Here is a 22,184-nt window from a genome sequence, read left to right as displayed (position 1 = left end):
TGAAGTTGTAGCATTAAAGCTTTCCGATTGATTTGCAATCCCAACCACTTTCTCACAGTTAGACATTAACTTGGCTCCATCCCTACTTGTGGTATTAATTGTTAAAGTAGAGTCACCCTCTAATTGCCCCAAGCCTTCTACCGCATCATCTAATTCGGCCTGTCCAGTATTGTCTATCAAGTTTTGATCAATCGCAAAGAAATTCGGATTTTCCTCTTCGCTAGCAAATGTCTCAGTATTTCTGCCTGCCCCCATAGCAGACACACCCGGGCTGTTTGCTTGACTCGCAACCAGGGTTGTAATTCCTTTAACCCTGTTTACATCACACACCAACGTTTTTGTTTTTGTGCTGTTAGCATTTTCACCTGATTTTAAATTGCCCTTGGAAGCTATAACGTTAGCAGTACCTGACAAATCCTGCCCACCGGGTTTGCCGGTCTGTGTAGAGCGGGTATTCAGCTTCGGAGCCATACCGGCATCGGTCTTCTGAGTAGCTCCCGGCGTTCGGTTCTCAGCTGTTACTGTGTTCAGCTACGCCACGAGCAATCCTGGACCCGCCCAGCTGAACCAGCGAGTTTGTGGCAGGGAAGTGCGTCGTAGCTTGCACACCGGCAGTATCTTTCTGCCCAGACGGCCCAGACGGCAAATAATCGGCAGCATTCAGTTATACGGAGGTAGGCTCTTGTTTGTAGAAGTTTTAAGTGTTTTAAAGTTCTTGCTTTATCCGACGTTTCAGTTGCTTCAGTCAGTCGAAAACTAGCGCTCAGCAAAAGTTCTTCCGTTGTTCCGCTCTGTTTCACCAAAAGTAAGCTCAGACGCTCGAAATCAGCGCTCAGCTTCCAGCTTAAATGTCATATTTCGTGGTAGTTATCACAGCTTGTAAGCGCCGTAGGATCTGCACAGCGCTATCTGTTATCAGTAGCTCAGTACACTCAGCGAAGGTTCTTCCGTAGCGCTAATTTGAGTCTTTTCCCCTTTAGTTATTACGCTCGGATTCACCAAAAGTAAGCATTTTTCACTGTCGAATTCTTACTTAGCCGCTGCGGGAAGAGCTACCCCTCGTTGCCTGCTTCACCTGGCCGCATCAACCCGCCATCTTGACTCCGCCCCAAGAAGGTGGTATATTTTCAAGACAACATTCTTGTCTTTGGTAACTCTGTCTCTGACCATAATCGAGTACTCAGAGAAGTTCTGCATAGGATTTGGGATGCAGGTCTTACGCTACGTAGAGAAAAGTGTGCATTTCTTGTAGAGCAGATTGAGTATTTGGGTCATGAAATTTCAGCCTCTGGAATTAAGCCAAAGAAAGGTATTTTGGCAGCGATGCGTTCAGCTCCATGTCCCATGAATAAGGACCAACTTAGATCATTCATGGGGTTGATAGAGTAGTACTCTAAATATGTAAAACATTTTTCTGAGAAGACCATTTGTTTGACAGTTTTACTTAAGCAAGGCTTTAAGTTTGGGGTTTAGAGCAGGATTGTACTTTCAATCAAATTAAAAAGGACATCTGTGAAGCTAATGCTCTTGCACCCTTTGACACTAAGCGTATTTCTACACTTATGGTTGACTCCAGTGCAACTAGGTTGGGTGCAGTGCTCCTACAAAAATATGGTGCGGATGAACGGCCTATCGCTTTTGCTTCAAGAACACTGTCTGTGTCTGAACAGAATTATAGTGTAATAGAGAAGGAGGCATGAGCAGCTGTGTGGGGCACACACTATTTTCACACTTATCTATGGGGAACCAATTTTATTCTCAAGACAGATCACAAGCCCTTAATTCGCATTTTGTCTCATGGTGGTGCGATCAGAGGTTCAACTAGATTGAAAATATTAGCAGCGAAGTTGCAAGATTTTCATTTTGAGACACACTATGTCCAGGGTTGGCGGAATTTTCAAGCTGACTGCGTTTCTAGACTCGCTATTGACTCAAAAGAAGAGGGTTTGAAAATAGATTTCATGAATGAAAATGTAGCTTGGATTCAGGATGTTATTTCCAATGGTGAAGTTTCATTTTCGCAGGCTGAATGGCTTAAAGCAATGTAAAATGATCATGTTTTGAAAGAAGTTATAAGCATGGTTAAACAAGGTTCTAGGAGGGAGAGTTGTCTTCAGGTTGCTGTCCGTCCTCATGTGAAGATTTTGGATGAATTTTCTACTTGGAGTTACAATATGTTATTGCGTAATGACACGATTGTTCCTCATTCAGATCTTGGAAACAAGCTTATTTCTATTGCTCACTAGGGACATCTTGTTCAGACCTTAACACAACAGAGATTGAAAGTGAATTTTTGGTGGCCAGGGATGGACTCTCAGGTTTCTGTGTGGGTGGAGAGTTGTGAAACGTGTAAAGAAGGTGAAAAGAGGTTGAAGGTTGCTGTTAGTACAACCACGGGTAAGATAGGGTCTCCGGATATCCCTTAGCATACCATTTGTTTGGATTTTATTGGGCCCATGGAGGAACTTAACATGCATCAACGTTTTGCCATAGTGTGTGGATGTTTACAGTAAATGGTTGGTTGTTGAATTTGTGAGAGACATTACCACCGACACCACTATCAAATTTTTAAAGTTGCTTTTTCAAGGAGAAGGTTATCCTAATATTATCATTACTGATAATGGGACGCAGTTGGTTTCGCAGACTATGCGTTCTTTCCTTTCTGGATGTGGTGTGTCTCATCACTGCACCTCTCTATATAATCCACAGGGTATTGGACTTTGTGAGAGAATTAATAGACTTGTAAAAGGAACTATTCAATTGGCATTTTCAAAAGGGGGAAATGTTTTGGATCTTGAACAAGAAATGGTCTGTGCCTATTGTACTACTGTTCATTGTGGGAGGGCCAAATCTCCTTTTGAATTAATGTGTGACAAAATTCCAGGAACCAAGTTAAATTCTTCTTGGTTGAAAGATCTTTTTACTAAAGATCTCACTGTGGGTACAAAACTTTGGGTGATCAAACAAAATGTAAAATTTTGAGAGGTGATTTTGTGAAAGTTAAAACAGGAAGAGTTTCAAAGGGTTTGTCCAAGTTTAGGGGCTCTTTCTACGTCAAGGAAGTGTTTGCCCATTATGTTGTCCTTTCCAACGGAGAAAAATGGAATATGAGGAGGGTCGCCCTATATCGAAGAAATGGCTCGCTGGTTTCTGACATTTCTTTGAAAGATTCTCTTGTTGATCCTCATACTAGTAAGAGTAGTGGTTATGTGTTTTCATCTCCAGAAGATTGTGTTCCATTTTCTTCTCCTTCTGACAGGAATTGTGATGGGGTGGTGATGTCTCGGATTCTGGTTTTCCAAGTTTTCAAAGCACCATCATTGAGTCTTCTTTTCCTCAAGCATCTTCCCCTCATGTCAGTCCCAAAATTCCAAGGTATCGTAAACCACCTACTTACCTGAATGATTATGTCTGTAATTAATATATTGTTATTCTGTTTTTTGCAAAAGGGGAAGATTTGTTGTAAATATATTATTTTTTTCTGTTTTTCTCCTCTCTATGATCCTAGGTCTCAATGTACTTGTTTCATTCTATAATTAGCATGCTGGCACTGTACACTCCATGTTCTGCTGTTGGCAGTTTGCAGACTGGTCAGCAGGCTTTGGGTCTATACTCTGCTGCGCTCCTGAATAAACCATCTTTCTAAGTCTACAAAGCGTGGAGCCTATTTACTACAGGTACTCCTCCCCGGTCTGCCGCAGCAATCTTGCTGATTGTGTGGAGGAAGGGCTGTTTTCTAGGTCTCCTCACTTCCGTAGGGCCACTTTCGACCACCATCTTGGGAGGGAAACAGTCTAGTCTTCTCCCTGAGTTACGGCCTCCGATTGTATAAAAAAAACTGAGGATGGAGCCAGCGGTTTAGGCTGCAGATAGGTATTTGCATGCCCGTGTCTTTTTGAAGTAATTTGTATCTTATAATCATTGCACTTACATTTTTTTAATTTTATTATTGTTTGTAAACCGGTATCTGTATCATTGTTCTAGCTGTATTTGATATTTACTGCGTTTCAGCTTTGTTTTAGCTTTTGCCACTCCTCCCCGGTCCACCGCAGGAATTTTGCTGATTGTGTGGCGGGAGGGCTAGTTTCTAGGTCTCCTCACTTCTATAGGGCTACTTTCAACTGCCATCATGGGAGGGAGATGGTCTAGTCTTCTCCCTGAGTTACGGCCTACGATTAAGTCAAGCCCGAGTCAAGCCCGTCTGCACCCGTCTGTGCCTGGACTGCTCCCAGCACCTGTCCCCCTGGCCGGTTGTCCTTAGCCCCTACAGGGATCATTAAATACTCTTGGGATGCCCTACTGGGCCTAAGACCGAAGGATGAAGGCCACTCTGACCTTAATGGTAACACTTGTATCACAACTCTTTCTAGGGTTCCCTTTCTGACTTCAGCCAACGACTCAATCAAAACTATGTCATTGATCAGGAACAAAGAACAGATTTTAAGCTAACATAGGAGACCTTCGTATGTATGTTACTAAAAACCAGGTCTTTAGTAAAGCACCATTTAGAGTGTGCAGACATGGTCCAAATGCTTCAAATAGATATTGCCTTCATAACTGAAACATGGCCAGATGCGATTTGGGTCCAGAAAGGGTTGCTGCCACTCCACCAGGTTACCATTTATCGGTTAGGTAGGCAAATAGAAAAAAGGAGGGGCCTAGCTGTTATTTTTGCTCTCACCTTAAAACCACCTTTGAGCCATAAGCTACCTCGGGCTTCGAGGCTACAGTATTTTCAATACAACTACTTGACCTGGAGCCATTTAGGGGACTCCTAATTTACAGTCCTCCGGGATCAAGAATTAGCTTTACTGATGAACTATGTATTACTCTTGAATTATACATTCTTAATGCCAATTTCTCTGTGTTAGGTGATTTTAATTTTAATTTAGAAAATGAAACCAACCCTGACTCCTCTAAACTAATGAATGCAATGCAGGCATTAGGGCTATCTCTAGTTTCTAAAGGTCCAACGCACAAGGCTGGATGTATGCTTGATGGGTGTTGTTTGAAGTCATGTAAATATTAAGCTTCTCCCATCTCTTCCTCTTACTTGGACAGATCACTGGGCAGTTAACTGGAAGGTAAAGATGGAGAAGGCCTCTATACACAGAGATATAGTTCAACAAACTCCTAGCAGAACCTGGCATAAGATACAGCCGGACGAACTGAAAGCTATCCTTACCTTGGTTCCTTGGAAACCAGCCGATAATCTGGAGTAGAGTGTGGAAAACCTCTTGTTATGGCTAAACTCGGAGCTAGACAGTATTGACCCAGTTAAAGAAAGATCCACAACTAAAAGGAAAGTTTCCCAGCCCTGGTATAATGAAACCCTTAGAAATTCGAGGCAAGATTGCCGCAGGCAGGAACAGAAATGGCCAAAAAAATATGGGGAGATGGACAAATCTATCTATAAGAATAAATCAGCAGAGCATAAAAAATTTATTATTATATCTGCTAAATCTAAATATTATTCTGAGCAGATTAAATCCGCTCATATTCCAAATAAAACTGTCCTTTAAAGTAATTAAAAAATGAGTGATACCAGTGCGCCCGGACACTGCAGTCAACAATCAAAAGGTTTGTGACACTTTGACCAACTTTTTTCAAAAAGGTTACTAATATCTTTAATGATTTCAACTCAGGCAAGACCACCATCCAATGGGATGGGCAGCTCTCAACTCCTACATCTCTGCATGCTAATTTCTCCCACTTTAGGGCCACATCGGAAGAACAACTCATGAACCTAATCCCTTCAATCGAATCTGGTTCCCCGCAAGATCCTTGTCCACCCAAGATAATGCAGCAGATCTCTGCACAATTGGCATGAAATCTGGGACAAATTCTTAATAAAATGTTCAGCGAGGGTATTTTTCCAGCACAATGGAAAGTTGCCTCTGTTCTGCCGTTACTAAAGAAGGAAAATGTGAATGCTTTTAATACAAACAACTATCGCCCTATATCTAGACTCCCCTTTGGTGCCAAACTGGTGGAAAAAGTGGTGAATGGAAAACTCTCTGAAAAAATTGAGGAAAATTCCCTTCTGGAAGACCTACAGCATGGGTTTAGAAAATATCGGAGTACAGAATCTGGTCTGATAATTGCAATGGAAGATATCCGAGAAAAGCTGGACAATGGAGGAACAACGGCCATCATCCTGCTAGTATCTTGCCGTGGCATTTGATACAGTCAACCATGAGATCTTGTTTGGCCATATGCAGAGATTAGGGATAAATGGTCTAGCACTAGAGCTTCTCTAATCATTTTTGCTAAATTGACAACAAAATGTATCACTGGGCAATTTTACATCAAGTCTGTTTTCCTTACCCCGTGGAGTACCGCCGGGTTCAGCCCCGGGCCCAACACTTTTCAATCTACATGTTACTCCAATTGCAACTCTCAGTAAGAATTCTGGTTTCTTCCTGGAATCATACGTCGATGATACCCAAATTGGGGTGTCACTAAAAATGCTGATGAGAAGACACGCTCTGCCTTCAGGATGTGCATGAGAAATGTCAGCAACTGGATGGACAAAAACTGTCTGAAACTGAATACCACAAAAACGGAGGTTATGATCTTTGGCAAAAACCCCTCTTTTTGGACAATGTATTGGTGGCATCCCGAGTTGGGCCCTCTTCTCGAACCCACTAATAAAGTGAAGAATGGATTAGTTACTTACCTGTAATCCTAGTTCTCTTCCAGGGGTATCCTCATCAAAGTCATAAGCATTAGAATATTCCCGCCCATGCGTGGGACCCCGGAAACAATATATTATATGTGCCCCACATATATATAGACATATATATATAAATATATATATATATAAAAATAAGCAATTGCAGCCAAATAAAACAGTAGAGCTGGAAAATGCTGTGAAGAATTTCCACCATACATGTGTATTTGCATTAGAAACATGAGAAACAACACCAATGCTTGTTTAGAAACTGTTTTAATGCTTAGAAAGCAGTAGAAATTCTTATAACACACTGTAAGCATATACAGCTCCCAGGCTGCATTGCAAATACCCAGTCTAAAAAAACTGAAAAGCTAACTTGTAGCTGAATGTACTAAAACTGACGCTGTGCCTTTAAGGCACCTCTGCCCCTAGCTTCCCATCATGCCTCAGGGGTTACAGTTAGGTCAGTTGTTCTTTTCGGAGACTGAAAACCAAACCATGGTAATAACAGGTTAAACACATCTCCTATTTAATAAACAAAGTCCTTTGCCAGGGGAAGCGGGAGGGTTGCTTATGACTTTGATGAGGATACCCCTGGAAGAGAACGAGGATTACAGGTAAGTAACTAATCCTTCTCTTCCAGGGGATCCTCATCAATAGTCATAAGCATTAGAATAGAGTAGCAAGCCTCACCTCATCCCTGCGGGCAAAGGAATCAACAGATAACATTCATAGTCGTGGGCCCAAAAGTAGGCCATATTCTACCCAAATAGGTTTCTCAAGGAGGCTTGCCCTACTTGAGAATCCGCTCTGGAATCAGACTCTAGGCAATAATGCCGTGTAAAGGTATGGACTGATTTCCATGTAGCAGCCTTGCATATTTCTGACATAGGAATGTCATGCAAAAACGCTATTGTGGCTGCTTTCCCTCTAGTGGAATGAGCTTTGGGTGATTGTAACAAAGGTTTGCCAGCCAGCTGGTATGCTAGTTTGATACATGAGACAATCCATCTGGAGATGGACCTTTTGGCTGCTGCAAACCCGGTCCTCATTGAACCATAATTGACAAAGAGTTGGTCTGTCTTTCTGGTGTCCTTCGTTCTTTCTAGGTAAAACTTTAGCACCCGTTTAAGATCCAACGAGTGCAACGACCTCTCAGCTGGGGTCGATGGGTTAGGAAAGAACGACGGAAGGGTAATCGTTTGATTTCTATGAAAATCCGATACCACCTTTGGAAGGAAAGATGGGTGAGCCCTCATTACCACTCTGTTGTGGTGAAACACAGTGTAAGGTTCCTTGGTGCAGAGTGCTTGTATCTCGCTAACCCTGCGCGCAGAGGTTATTGCCACCAAGAAGGCCGCCTTCCAAGTGAGATGCTGCAAGGAGGCCTTGTGTATAGGCTCAAACGGTGTAGACATCAGCCTGGAGAGAACCAGGTTCAACTCCTAGGGAGGAGAAGGATTTCTCACAGGGGGATAGATCTTCTTTAACCCCTGAAGGAAATCCTTAACCACTGGAACTTGAAAAAACGATGTTTGTGTAGGTGATTTTCTGTACGCTACTATGGCAGATATATGAACCCTAATAGAAGCGTATTTCAACCCTGATGTAGCTAAGTAAAGGAGGTATGGAAGGACTACCTCTTCTTGTCCTTTGGTGGGATCAAAGCCATGGTCCTTGCACCAAATGAAAAATCTTTTCCACTTGAACGCATAAGACGCCCTTGTGGAAGGTCTCTTTGCCTCTCTTAAAATATTCATACATTCTGGAGGCAGATTTAAGTGCCCATATTGCAAGACCTCAGGAGACATGCAGTCAGGTTCAGCGACGGGAGGTTGGGATGCAGGATCCTCCCGTTCATTTTGCTCAACAGGTCTGGCCTGCACGGCAGGCGTCTGTGTGGACACAGCGACAGATGTAACAGGTCTGGATACCACCATTGTCGCGGCCAATCCGGAGCAATTAGGATCATGTCCATGCTCGATCTGATGAGCTTGGCCACCACCTTCGGAATCAGTGCCAGAGGAGGAAACGCATAGGCGAACATTCCTGTCCACTCCAGCAGGAGAGCGTTCCCTTGCGTCCCTGGCCGGTGGAACCTGGACGCGAAGGCGTGGCATTTGGCGTTTTTGTCGTCCGCAAATAAGTCTATGTCTGGACGACCCCAGCAACGGAAGAGTTCTTCGACTACTTCGTCGTTTAGCACCCAGTCTGGCTGATCTTCGAAGTGCCTGCTGAGTGCGTCCGCTTTTGTGTTTAGCTCACCTGGAAGGTGTACTGCCACCACCGACAGTCCCCGAGCCAGAAGCCAGTGCCAGATTGTCTGGGCCTCCAGAGACAGAGGGCGAGATCGAGTTCCTCCCTGCTTGTTCAGATAGAACATAGTTGTAGTGTTGTCCGTCTGAACCAGGATTTTGTCCGTTGTTATTGCTGGAAGGAACGCTTTGAGCGCCAGATGAACTGCTCGAAGTTCCAGCATGTTGATTTGGTATGTCTGAAGGTTGGTCGACCAGCGACCCTGAATCTGAAGATGACCCATGTGAGCACCCCAGCCTTCTAGAGATGCGTCCGTTACCACAGACAGCAAAGGAAGAGGTTGCTGAAAAGGGACTCCCTGCAAGACATTCCGAGGGCAAGTCCACCACTGTATTGAGGTCAGTGCTGCTTGAGATAGGATGATTCGATCCTCCCAATCTCCAGTCGCTTGGTCCCACTGATCTTCCACAGACTCTTGTAGAGGTCGCATCCTCAACCTGGTGTTTGGTATTAGGAAGATGCAGGACGCCATGGAGCCCAGTAGAGACGCTACTTCTCGCACCTTTGGACGAGGAAACTGAAGTAACTTTCTGCATTTCTGCCCCATGGAAGATAGTCTCTCCTGCAAAGGAAACGCTCTTCCTAAATTTGTGTCTAGAACTGCTCCCAGATAGTGGATAGTTTGAGTGGGATGCAGGACCGACTTTTCTGTGTTCACGTGGAGGCCGAGTCTGTGTAGTTGTTGAAGACACAGGTGACTGTCTTTGGTGGCTTGACGAGGGGACGGACTCTTCAGGAGCCAGTCGTCTAGATATGGGTACACAAAGAGACCTTTTTTGTGCAGACATGCCGCTACCACTGCCATGCACTTGGTGAATACCCTTGGTGCGGATTTTAGTCCAAAGGGAAGCACTTTGTACTGGTAATGCTTGTTCCCTACCAGAAATCTCAAGTACTTCCGATGACCTGGTGTTATAGGAATGTGGAAGTACGCGTCCTGTAAATCCACCGAACACATCCAATCTCCAATTTGTAGATGAGGACATATCTGATGAAGTGCCAGCATGCGAAACTTCTCTTTGACCACCACCTTGTTGAGGGTTCGAAGATCCAAAATCGGTCTGAACTTGTCCTCTTGGTCTCTTTTGGGGACTAGAAAATATCTTGAGTACACTCCTCTCCCCCTTTGGGCTGGGGGTACCTCTTCGATTGCGTTTTTCTTTAAGAGGACGCTCACCTCCCTTTTGAGGAGTTTTAGATGGTACGAGCAAGTCTTTTTTGGAGGAATCGGTTGTGGTCTCTTCCGGAAACGTAGCGCATATCCATTGCGCAGTATATTCAGCACCCACTGATCTTTTGTGATGCTGACCCACTCTGCCAGGGGTTGCGAAGCACTTCCTCCCACTGGAGTGGGTAACGGCGCCAGAGGAAGCCACTGCTCAGGCCTTGCCTCCTCTAGGCGTGGTAGAGGACTGATGATGTCCGCCTCTGCCTCTGCCCGATTTTCCTCCTCTGTATTGCGCCTTCCCTTGTGGCTTGTTTTGAGACCATTGAGGGGTTTGAACCCTCTGTTGGCCTCCCCGGTTCTTGTTGGTCTTGAAGCGTCGCTTGAACGGCTCTTTCTTTTTCTCCAGACCAACCGCCTTCACTGTGTCCAATTCTGTTTTCATGCGGGTCATTTCCTGATCGGCATGCTCCCCGAAGAGTGAAGATCCTGAGAAGGGCAGATTGAGGATGCGTTGCTGGGCATCTGGTTTGAGACCAGTTAAACGCAGCCAAGAAGATCTCCTCGCACATACCCCATGTGAGTAGGCATGTCCTGCTAGAAGGGCGTTATCTGCAGATGAACTAATCATTTGGTTCGCCACCAAACAGCCCTCCGTCACTGTTTCCTCAAAGTCCTTCTGGTCCTCCTTGGGCAATTTCTCTTTGAATCGTTCCATGGAGTCCCATAGAGCTCTATCGTACCTTCCGAGAAGTGCTGATGCACTAGAGACTTTCAGGGATGAAGCTGCTGTGCTGCACACCCTGCGTCCCCAAGAATCTTGAGTCTTGCTCACTGGTTAGAGGCGGCAGACCCGAGAGCAGAGGACGGCCCGGGACCAGGGTTCGATTCCCGGCGCGGCAGGTTTCTGGACCAGGGTCAGCGGACTCGATAATTCTCTCGCCTCGGTGCCCACTCTGATCAGCGATCACACTCGGCAACTCTGGGCATTAGCTTGCCTCATCTTCACTAACGGCCCCACCAGACCGCCGGGGATGCCTGGTCTCACCGAGGAGATACCCATTAAGGGACCATCTCTCAGGGAAGCCAGGAAGGGTTTCGCAGCGGTCGAAGCGCCTTGGGACCCTACGGGTAAGTAGTGCGCTATATAAATGCCATTACATTTACATTTACATTTACATTTTGTCAGGAGGAACTGAAGAAGAAGGAGCGACTGTGTGATTCTTCTTAGCTGAGGCTACTATAACTGAGTCCGCCGCAGGCTCTCCCTTCACAAAGATAGGATCCGAGTCGGCCGGCCTGTATTTCTTTTGGATACGTGCCGGTACCGCCCTGATCGTTGCTGGCGTGAGGAAAACCTCTTTGATTGGGTCCATTATCCCTGGAACCAATGGGAGCAAAGGCCGTGTATATGAGTTGTGACAGAGGGTCTCAAAAATCACAGTAGTGGACACCTCTGGAACAGCCATCTCTATATTAAGTTTGTGAGCACCCCTTTGTAAGACGTCCAGATACATGTTGACGTCGTCAAGCAGGGAAGCTCTGGAGCGAGGGCTGTCTGCCAGCGTTGGAGAATAATCCCCTTTAGAAGATCTAGATGAAGATGAAGAGGAGGATGATGGAGTTCTCCTCCTCCTGTGGTGAGATTTCTCCTTCCTCACAGGTGATCTTCTAGGTCGTTCTTCCCTTCGAGGAGAACGTGATTCCCTCTGATGCTCCCTTCGTGGAGATCTCTATCTCTCAGTCCGTACCTCCCTTCTCGGTGTTCGAGATCTGGGTTGCTCCCTCTTTGGTGATCGGGAGACCCTGGGGGTATGCGACCTGTCCGCTCTCCTCTCTCGTGAGCGTGATCGGTGACTGGTAGGACTCTGTCTGTCTGCCTCTTCTGCCAGCTGCTGAAGAGGGGACCTGTGTTCTGGACTCAAGTACCTTTGCAGTCTCTCCGTCGCTCCACAATCCTTCCATTTACTCAACGGACCATACCATCTTGGCGAGAGTCTTGCCTGAGTGATATACCGCTGTTGGGGTGTCTTTTGCACCGGACTCCTACTCCTAGAAGAGGACCTCGATGAACCAGAGGTACTTAAGGAGGAATGGTGAGAAGCAGATTGTGTCACTAGGACTGTCGAAGGCACTGAAGGAGATCTCCGTCTCACCGGTGTTGGAGGACGTCTCAAAAGTCTTTCCCTCGACGTTGAACGCCTCTTCGGCGTCGACGGAGTGATAACCTTCGACGTCGAATGCTTCGACGTTGACCTGTGGTCCCTCGACGTCGATCGGCGATGATGAGCCGACGACGGAGTCTTCTCCCTTGACGTCGAACGGCGTTGCCCTGCCGTCGTCCGAGGTCTCGACGTCGAACGGCGTTGCCCTGCAGTCGACGGAGGTCTCGACGTCGACCGACCTTGGTCTGTCGGTGACGGAGATGACAATCGACGTTGTCCTGTCGTCGACGATGCCCTCGACGTCGACCTGATATGCGACGGCAGAGGATCGAACATCCTCGGCGTCGAGCGCCGACGCGCCGACGATGATGATCCCTTCCTCGACGGCGAGCGTCCGAGGGGGCTCTTGCTCCTCAACGCCGAGCGCCTCCGTGGAGACGTCGGCGGAGGTGTCACACTCTTAGAAGCCTGTCGATGTTGAGACGACGGCGGGTGTGATCTGTGCCTCGACGCCGATCGTCGCCTGGTTGACGACGGCGGAGGTGACTTAAGTCTTGACGTCGATGTTCTCGTCGACGGTGATCTCGTGGCTTCTCTCGACGCCGATCGTCGCCTAGTTAACGACGGCGGAGCTTTCTTCGTCATCGGTGAACTTCTTTTCGACGGCGACTTCCTCATCGACGCCGGTCCCGACGTCGACGGAGTTTTTTCTCTCGAACTGTCCATCAGATGTTGTTTTTTCAGCGCCGAGCCCGGTGCTGAGGTTGATGGACGCTCTGACTTGCCTTTGGAGGGAGTTCTGGGTCTCTTCGAACTCTTCCTCTCTGTAGATCTTCCTCTCATGGATCTCTGGGCCAGACCATAGAGCCTGTTCCTCTCTCTGTCTTTAAGAGTCCTGTCAGACAGATTTTTACAATGTGAACAGTCTTTAGGATCATGATCCTCTGGCAAGCATAAAATACAGACCTCATGAGAGTCTGTTTTTGCCTTCTTGTGGCCACAAGAAGGGCAATCATCAAATAATGAGGGCATCCTGACAGGAAAACCTCACAAAAAATCGACTGCTAGGCAGTTATTTACTTGACCCTGATGTTAAAAGTCAAAGTAAATCAAAAAATTGTTCTTTAGAAGATTTTCTGACTGAAAAAGGCAGAAAAGTGTGGAGCTGTGAATCCAGAGTCCTTCCTGAAGGAGCCGGAAAGAACAACTGACCTAACTGTAACCCCTGAGGCATGATGGGAAGCTAGGGGCAGAGGTGCCTTAAAGGCACAGCGTCAGTTTTAGTACATTCAGCTACAAGTTAGCTTTTCAGTCTTTTTAGACTGGGTATTTGCAATGCAGCCTGGGAGCTGTATATGCTTACAGTGTGTTATAAGAATTTCTACTGCTTTCTAAGCATTAAAACAGTTTCTAAACAAGCATTGGTGTTGTTTCTCATGTTTCTAATGCAAATACACATGTATGGTGGAAATTCTTCACAGCATATTCCAGCTCTACTGTTTTATTTGGCTGCAATTGCTTATTTTTATATATATATATATATATTTATATATATATATATATGTCTATATATATGTGGGGCACATATAATATATTGTTTCCGGGGTCCCGCGCATGGGCGGGAATATTCTAATGCTTATGACTATTGATGAGGATCCCCTGGAAGAGAACTCAGCTTTCCCTTGAATAATGAGATGAACCTCAAAGAGCAGGTGAACAGAATTACTTCTGCTTCTTTCTGCTCCCTGAGAATGGTATGGAAGATCAACAATATTTTACCTCTGGAGCTCCTAAAAACTGTGATTATTTATCTGGTACTCTCAAAAATTGACTACTGCAACAGTCTATATCTCAATATTTCAGAAGTTCCCAGATGCTGTAGAATGCAGTTGCACGCTTTCTTTTCAAAATACCAAAATATGAATTGGTTAAAGACGCAATCAGGAAACTTCACTGGCTTCCACTTAGAAAACGGTGTAAGTTTAAAGCCCTCTGTCTGACCTACAAATAATTGTATGTTTTGCTTCAAGGGCAAGCTCCCCCGTTATAGGACTACATGGGGTGGAAGGAGCTTTTTTAGGGCTACTGCGGTGCTCTGGAACAGCTTACCACCAACACTAACAACTGCCCCTCCTTACTTATCTCCAGAAAGTCTGTGAAGACCTGTCTTTTCTCACAAGACTAATTGGTGGTCGATCTCCTGCAAGAGAACTATGCTTTCAAATAATTTCAGCACCTATTCCTTCTTCTGATAGAGCCAAGATGCCCTCGGCATGAGTGAGTGCTTTATAAATTGCATTCACATTCACAGCATAGGTTTAGCCTCTCTAGTCACTGTTCGTATCCCTCTGATTTTAGGTGCAGTGCTAATAGCAATTGCTAGTGGTTCTAGCATGATTAGGAATAGAAGCGAAGAGTTGGGACATCCTTTTTGTGTCCCCCTTTATACCCAAGAGTAAGTTGCTGTTGTTGACCTGAGCCAAAGGCATCTTGTATGAGATACAGAGCATGGTAAGAAGTGGATCTCCCATGCCCATTCTGGAAATTACTCTGAAGAGGTATTCCCACTCAACTTGATCGTCTTTCTCCACATCAGGTGAGAGGGTAACCATCTCTCCTTTGTTGTGTCTGATTTCTCAAATCAAATGTAATAGTATTTTCAGATGGTTACATAGTGATCTACCTGGAACAAATCCCACTTGGTTTTTATGTATAATGCTAGGTATTATTTTCTTTAGGCTATTGGCCAGAATGTATGCCAACATTTTGACAGCAGTATTTAAGATTAAGATCTGTCTGTAGTTTATGTACCTATGCTGGTCCTTTCCAGGTTTCAGAATCAGTGAAATGTACAACCTATTTTACTCCTGTCACTATTCTCCACAGTTTGCGCCTCTTTGAAAACACGGGTCAGCAAGGAAACAGTTGTATGAGGCGTAGTTTTACAGAAGCTGAGCAGGTAGCCTGTGAGGCAGGCGTAATATATTGACGCAAAAAGTGACGCACCGTCATCGTAAAAGTGACGCACGGCCTCATAAATAAGGCCCTCAGTGTTGGATTCATAAAGGTAAACTTTCACTTTCATGTAAGTTGGGGAGAGGATGTGGCTTAACGGCTAGGGAGTTCAACCTTAAATCTGGGGAACCGGGTTCAAGTCTCTGCAACAACTCTTAACATCCTGTGATTCTGGGCAAATCACTTAAACTCCCTGTGTCTAACAAAATAAAATGAATGTGTCCTTGTGTAACGCAACTGGTGCTCATGTAAAGTACTCTGATATCTTCGGGACAAGTTCACGCTATATAAATCACCAGAAAATAAAGATGGTTTGCTATTCACAAAGGGATTCACAAGTAGTATCTTTGCAAGAGCGGAGTTTAGCACATAAAAATAACTAGCTTTTTATGTGCAGAGACTCCGAATTCATAAAAATATATGCAATCTATACATTTCAGAAGCCACAGCACTGTATGATATCACTTAATAAGACTACGTTAGACCAATTACATAAAATTAAGCAACTAAATAAAACAAAGCAAGCTCTAGATTGTATATTGTGACACCTTAGTCCATCAACTCACTTTCTCTTCATCGAAACTGAAATATTATTACAGTCATTATGCTCTCCATTCTAATTAAACTAGGCTCACACAAGCAGCTAATAGAAATAAGTAAACAACAATGCAGGAACCACTTAGAAAGAAAAAACTATAATTAGATTCCCAGTCAGTGGCCTTTCACTGTACGTGGGTGATGTCTGACTGTCTTATTTATAGTGACATATAGAGTACTATTCGGAAGTTCTGGGTGGCCAAGTTATAACGTTTCTGTCTGACCTGCCTACATGTAATACAAAAAGTAATACAATAACAGAAAACTATGAGAGGCTTTCGAAAAAAGAAGTTCAAACACTGGGTGGAAAGTTTTAACTTTTCTGTCAGACCTGCGTATACGTAGTGAAAAAAGTATTACAATAACAGAGAACTATGAGAGGCTCTTGAAAAGGGAGTTCAAACAATCTCCGATTTAGCGATTTGATCATAACATCTGTAGATCGTTTTCTCAAAAGCCACTAAGACAGTCATCAATGCTGGCCATTCTAATATTTTCGGTTGTGTTTGAGAACACTATAGCAATATGCATATTTTAGCTGTTCCCAGTGAGGAGCCAAGCCATCTTTTGCAGTGTGCATTAATCTCGTCTCCATCCCTCCTATCATGAATCATGGGTAGCCCTATGGAGGGTTATATGTCACAAGTTCTGCATATAAAAAGACCTATCTTTTTATGTGCAGAGACTCCGCACTTGTAAAGATACTACTCGTAAATCCCTTTGTGCATAGCAAACCATAGGAAACTTACATGAGTGTAAGTGTAAGATTACCTTTGTAAAATCAGGCTCACAGTTTCTATAATTTAAACCTAGGCTCAACTGAAGAGATAGTCATGAACAAGAGCTGACAGGCTTAACTCAAGAAAAGTGTGCAAAGTATTTAGAAATATAAAAAAAATATTAAAAGTTCAAACCCAACACAAGAAAAACTTAACTAATTTTAAAAATTCAACAACAATTTCAAATGAAAATGGCACAGGATGATTAAAATCTAATCAGGGTAAAGATATGATTTTTAAGGTTTTAGATCAAAATGAATTTTGACAAAAAAGTGGCAATCAAAAGTTCATGTTCATGGTTGCTCGGAGCTAGACACACTGACAGAGATGGAGCTGGTACACTGTTCAACTGGTCACGCCATTAAAAGGCCTCTAGCAGCTTTTGATGTCAGTGTAGCTATACAGGAAATCAGCCAAATGACCCAAGGAGTCCACACCTTAATCCAGTGTACAAGTGGTATCAGGTTCAGCCATTCAGAGCTCTAAATTGGTCACAGGCAGCAGGTCCAGTTCTCTTCCGTTCACCCACAGACCCAGATGTCCTCTGATGAGCTGGGGTGAGGGACCACTTTTTTTTTAAAGAAATCACTAGCCATTTGGTGGGGATGACTTTTGGACACTCTTTCAGCAATGAGTAAAAACCTATCAAGGGCGAACCTTTCTGCCCTAGGAGGAGGTAGGTGACCCACCAAGGGATTTGTGGAATTTCAGTTGCTTTCTCTTTAACCACACCAAAGTCGTTCTGAGACCAGCTCCCCCTGTTACTGGAATGGCGCCAGGATAGATACATTTAGTTTAGGTATCAAAGGCTCCCTGTTTCCCACGCTCCCTTTACACTTAACTAGGAATGGGCCGGTATTACCCTGGTGCCTTTGAATTTAAAAAAGTTTCTGAATCCTCTCCAAATGACTTTACTGAGAAAGGATGACTCACAAGGTCTTCCTAACAAAAGACCCAAGCTGTTGTTTCTGGGAAACATTTTCACATTTCATCAAGGGGAAAGCAATGACAGAGAGGGCAGCTGCAAGCAAGCTGATGCCACTCAGCCTACTAGAGCATGTCTAAAATTACTTTTCATGTATTTTTCATGTAAATTCATCAAAAATCCATTTTCACTATTAAATTATTTTTTTAAAGAAAAATTAACTAAAGTGGTTGAATGGGTTTATTCCAACCCAATGCTACTTCAGTTGTACTAGGTTTTCTGATATAAACATCTACTTCCCTATACAGTAAAAACAGGTTTTAGGGGCTAGTCATTGTAGGTACATACCAACCTTACATTTTTGAATGTTCCACCTTAAAATACTTGGCACCCTAACTCGTGGGCAACAAGGAACACTTAAGGGTAATGCGTAATATTTAAAAGTAGGGTTCCGTCCTCTCACAAAGGATTATATTGAAAGGTCAATCTACAGGTTTAAAAGCTGCAGTTGGCAGGCTACACACGTAGTTCTTAGGTCACGTTTTCCTCATCAGTCTAGGGGATGGCACAATGTGTGCTTCAGTACACAGGTAACATTTAACCTTTTATGCAATGGGTATATTTCCTGCACCAAATATAATTGTCTTACTGGAAAGTTTCATATGCCAATTAGGGATTAGCGATTTTTTGCAAACATTAGCTGGGCTTCCGTTTTATATTCCTGGTTCATATTTGATTAGGTCACCTTCAGGTGTGCAGAAACCACACACGTTTTTAATGATTTCCCTCTGGGCAGAAATATCCAACCCTTTGTTCTCTAGTGCAGTGGCTGCCGATAAGTGTAGGAGGGAGGGGGCAGGTGGGACACACACATGCACATACACACTTAAAGCCATTCATTCACACACCTGCACACACACACACAAACACATCCATTCACAACATTCATTACCAACCATACATACATACATGCACCAAATATTACTTTTAAAAAACATACACACTTACCTTCAACTCTGCCTCGGAGGTCCCAGTAGGCTTGTGACTGATACCTTCCCTCTGGAAGGCAGCAGTCCCAACGTCATCACAGAGTGGGATGGGGTCAGCAAGACTGCTGACCCCACCCCACTCTGTGATGAAGAGTCACTGATTGACACGCGGCCCTGGGTGCTTCAGGGCTTAAAACTGAAGTGCCCAGGTGTGAGGCAATCAGTGATGCTACTCCTTGTCACTTAGGGCAGAGCCTCAGGGACACTTGCTGAGCTGAGGTCACACCCACAGAAGCTGTGACTTCCTCAACCCAGCAAAGTTCAGCTCAGGCAACCAGGAGCCTGCACATTTAGCTCATGTCTGGCTCCTGGCTCCCTGACCTGAAAATGAACTGTGTCTGTTAGGATGGCCCTTATTCAGCCTGACAGACACTGTTCATGAGGGGCAAAAGGTGGGGGGGGTTTGGGGGGTGGCCACTCAGCCCCAATGGACCGGCCGCAGTTGCTCTATTGTTTAGTGTTTGAGGTTAGTGAACATGAGTCCCGAGATCTTGCTGCACAAATGAGAATCACATGCAAACTGTGCTCCTGGCAAATAGGGCATCCTATGCTAATGCTTATCACCAGGTACTCTATTTTTACCCAGATTTGGGTCCGTCGTAATCAAGGCCTTAGAGAGAATAATGGTAGCTTCTGGGTCAAACCCACCTGGCTTGCTGGGCAGTGGTACTAGACTAGAGAACAGTTATTTTGCCAGTGTGATTAGATTATGATGTATAGCACGTTCCTGGAGCTTCAAAAGGGTCCACAGAGTTCACATACTATAAATACATGATTAGAAAAAGCTGTTCATCCTATAGCTAGATGTTTGAGATAACTCTTGCATCACGGGGCTTAGGTTCTCTGTGCAACTGGAACACATTCTTGAACCTCTGCTTCAAGGTTTTTGGAAGGATTGCTGTTGACAATAATCAAAATTATTGAAAAAGTAATTTGTTGGCCAAATTATTATTTTGAGAAAACAAATGCAACGGATATCAGTACAAAAGGAAAATATTCCACAACACAAATTCCATGAGAATGTTGTCAGTGAGGGACCTATGTGCGCCTTTAGAGCAGAACACAACCAAATTAATCTGCATCTGGTGTCTGTTTAGCATCATTCACCACCAATGAAAACTGCAAATTGCGCCGGATGGAGTTGATCGATCATATGCAACGCTTGTGGCAAACCAGGTCAGGGCATTCATAGTCCACACTGTTGCATCTCCCATAGCTCCCAAAGTGAGAGGATATATTTGAGAGTCCTGCAAAGAGGCTTTTAGCAATGATTGAATATCCTGATGCTTTCTATTGTCACTCAAGGCCTGATTCACAAAGCGACTCAGCACAAGTGGTGGAAGCCCCGCAGTCAAGGCAGAGGCCCCACAGTAATGGCAGGGGTACCGCAGTTGTGGCGGGACCTCCATACTACAGTTACCCATTGTGGAGGTCCTCTTAAGAGTGCGGATCCCTTGCCATGACTGTGGGGCCTCCTCCACGACTGCAGAGGATCTTTGTGAATCGGTCCACATAGTATTTAAACTCTGGTAGCAGCTTTTGCTGTTACTGAACAAACCGGTAAAATAGCACACCAGAGAGCAGATTTTTATGACTTTGGGGGAAACGTATGGTTAGTTTTATTCATATCTATCACTCCATACCCACACATTTATCATTTTAACATAGTGTATCTAATATCAACTCCTCTTGACGCCATTTGCTCACACCCTGAAAGGGGAGACTCTGCTCAACCTCTAAACACAAACTAAAGAGGAACCCTCAACCTTGGGAACTCTGAACAGAGGGGAGTGGCCAAGATGCCATCTTGCTCTGCCTCCAGTTCCACTGACATCACTTTATACTTCATGGTTGCTTCTTTAAGTTGCTCCTCAGTGATGTAGTGTACATGTGCCCTGAAATGAAACATGCCACTAATGTATTCTAGGAGGAGCCAGAAGATGATCCAGTATGAATTACTGCTTCTGTAATCTTCGTGAGGAGCTGAGACCACTTTTCAATCAATGCTTAGCATTCAACACCATATTTCACGGTGAAGTCTTATTCTAATGTGATGTGGAGACATTAACCGCCCACCATCGATGTACCACCATACTCAGTCTTACATTTTTAATGCTTCTAGTTTGTACCTGTGCCATTTCTCATTTGCACAATTTCATAATGTGGTTGTCTTGGGAAGGAACACAAAAACTGAGGGCCATTGATTTACCTACAACAATTCCAAAAGCACACAATATTCACATGTACATGACTTTAAAGTAAAAAACTTGTTTCAGGCAAGTTAACTGACATTGAGTTTGACATTTGTTCGCAATTGGTTTGAAAAAATATCATGGATATGCTTACCTGATGGCTGGCAAGTGATCCATTCAATAAAGGATGAAGACAAGAGACATTCCTACATCTACCACAGCAGGTTGATACATCTTTTGGTGGGTCATATACCTGGTTCTGAAAAATAAATGTACCAAATCCTTATTAGATACATGTACATTGTATAACCCCCCCAAAAAAAACTTTATATACTAAACAGCCTTCCTCAGCCTATTTTGTGATTTACTTTATTTTAAAACATGCACCTGTGAATCATATTTGTTTTTTTAATCTCCCTTAGTACACCTATACCTTTTTCTCACTGAGATGTTGTTTGTGTTTTGACCTTAATTTAGAAACTTAGTGAGAAACCCATCCACAAACATATTTGTTGCCCCGCCTCATTGAGGTTATGGGAAAGGAGTTGCTCCCAAAGGCATAGCAACTACTGACTCTACTACTGTGGATTCTCTCTTTTGAATCCTGACACTGTTGGAAATATTTTCATAGAAGAACCCAGTTATGGGTGCATCTGTGAGATGATTCCTGTCATGGGAACTGCCGTCAGGACTACAACTGAAAAATAGTAGCTTCACACAGGAAAATCCTTAAAATCCAGCCATCGCACTGAGAGGCAATTTCTAGCACATAATGAACATTAGTTATCTGATTCCTGGAACTGGATCCCTCCTTTGGTAGTCCAAATTCTAGGAATCACTGAGATGATGTAACATCCTCAATACAGAGATAGTAAAGCATTTTGGACTTTCTACCATGAACTTTATTTTCAAGTAAGCAACTACTTAAATGCATATGAGGGATGTTTGGCGGGAACATTTCCATCACAGTAGTGCACAAATCTTGATTTGTCAGCCTGGCTGCTGCAGGTGCCTCTGCTACAACAGCAGTTTGACTGCTGGTCATCCAAACCTTAAATGAGTCCCTTTTTTATAACACTGAACCTTTTCAAAGCAGTTGTCTAAAATACAATGCGAACTCTAAATGAATGAATAAATATATGCATCAATAAATAGAAAGATTGGCCACATTATACATTTCACTGATTAATCCATCTGTTCTCATGGCCTCTCAGTCCCAAAAGCGTACATATGTTTTATTTAGATCTACAACTGGTAAAGATTCCTTACAGAGATGATTTACATGACTCTCAAAACTAATAGTTG

At 44.1% G+C, this 22,184-nt stretch overlaps 1 protein-coding gene across 1 annotated transcript in view; it reads right to left on the bottom strand.

Moving 5' to 3' along the window:
- The window catches only part of OTOG (otogelin), a 1,187,449-nt gene that overhangs the window by 86,046 nt on the left and 1,079,219 nt on the right, over positions 1-22,184 (bottom strand). The window contains exon 50 of the mRNA XM_086954148.1: positions 21,034-21,138. Coding sequence (XP_086810274.1) covers positions 21,034-21,138 — 105 coding nt within the window. The remainder of the gene's footprint in view (positions 1-21,033; positions 21,139-22,184) is intronic.

This window comes from Lissotriton vulgaris, chromosome 2_1 (assembly GCF_964263255.1).
Source record: "Lissotriton vulgaris chromosome 2_1, aLisVul1.2, whole genome shotgun sequence".
Classification (NCBI taxonomy): domain Eukaryota; kingdom Metazoa; phylum Chordata; class Amphibia; order Caudata; family Salamandridae; genus Lissotriton; species Lissotriton vulgaris.
This window is presented reverse-complemented; position numbering and strand designations above follow the sequence as displayed.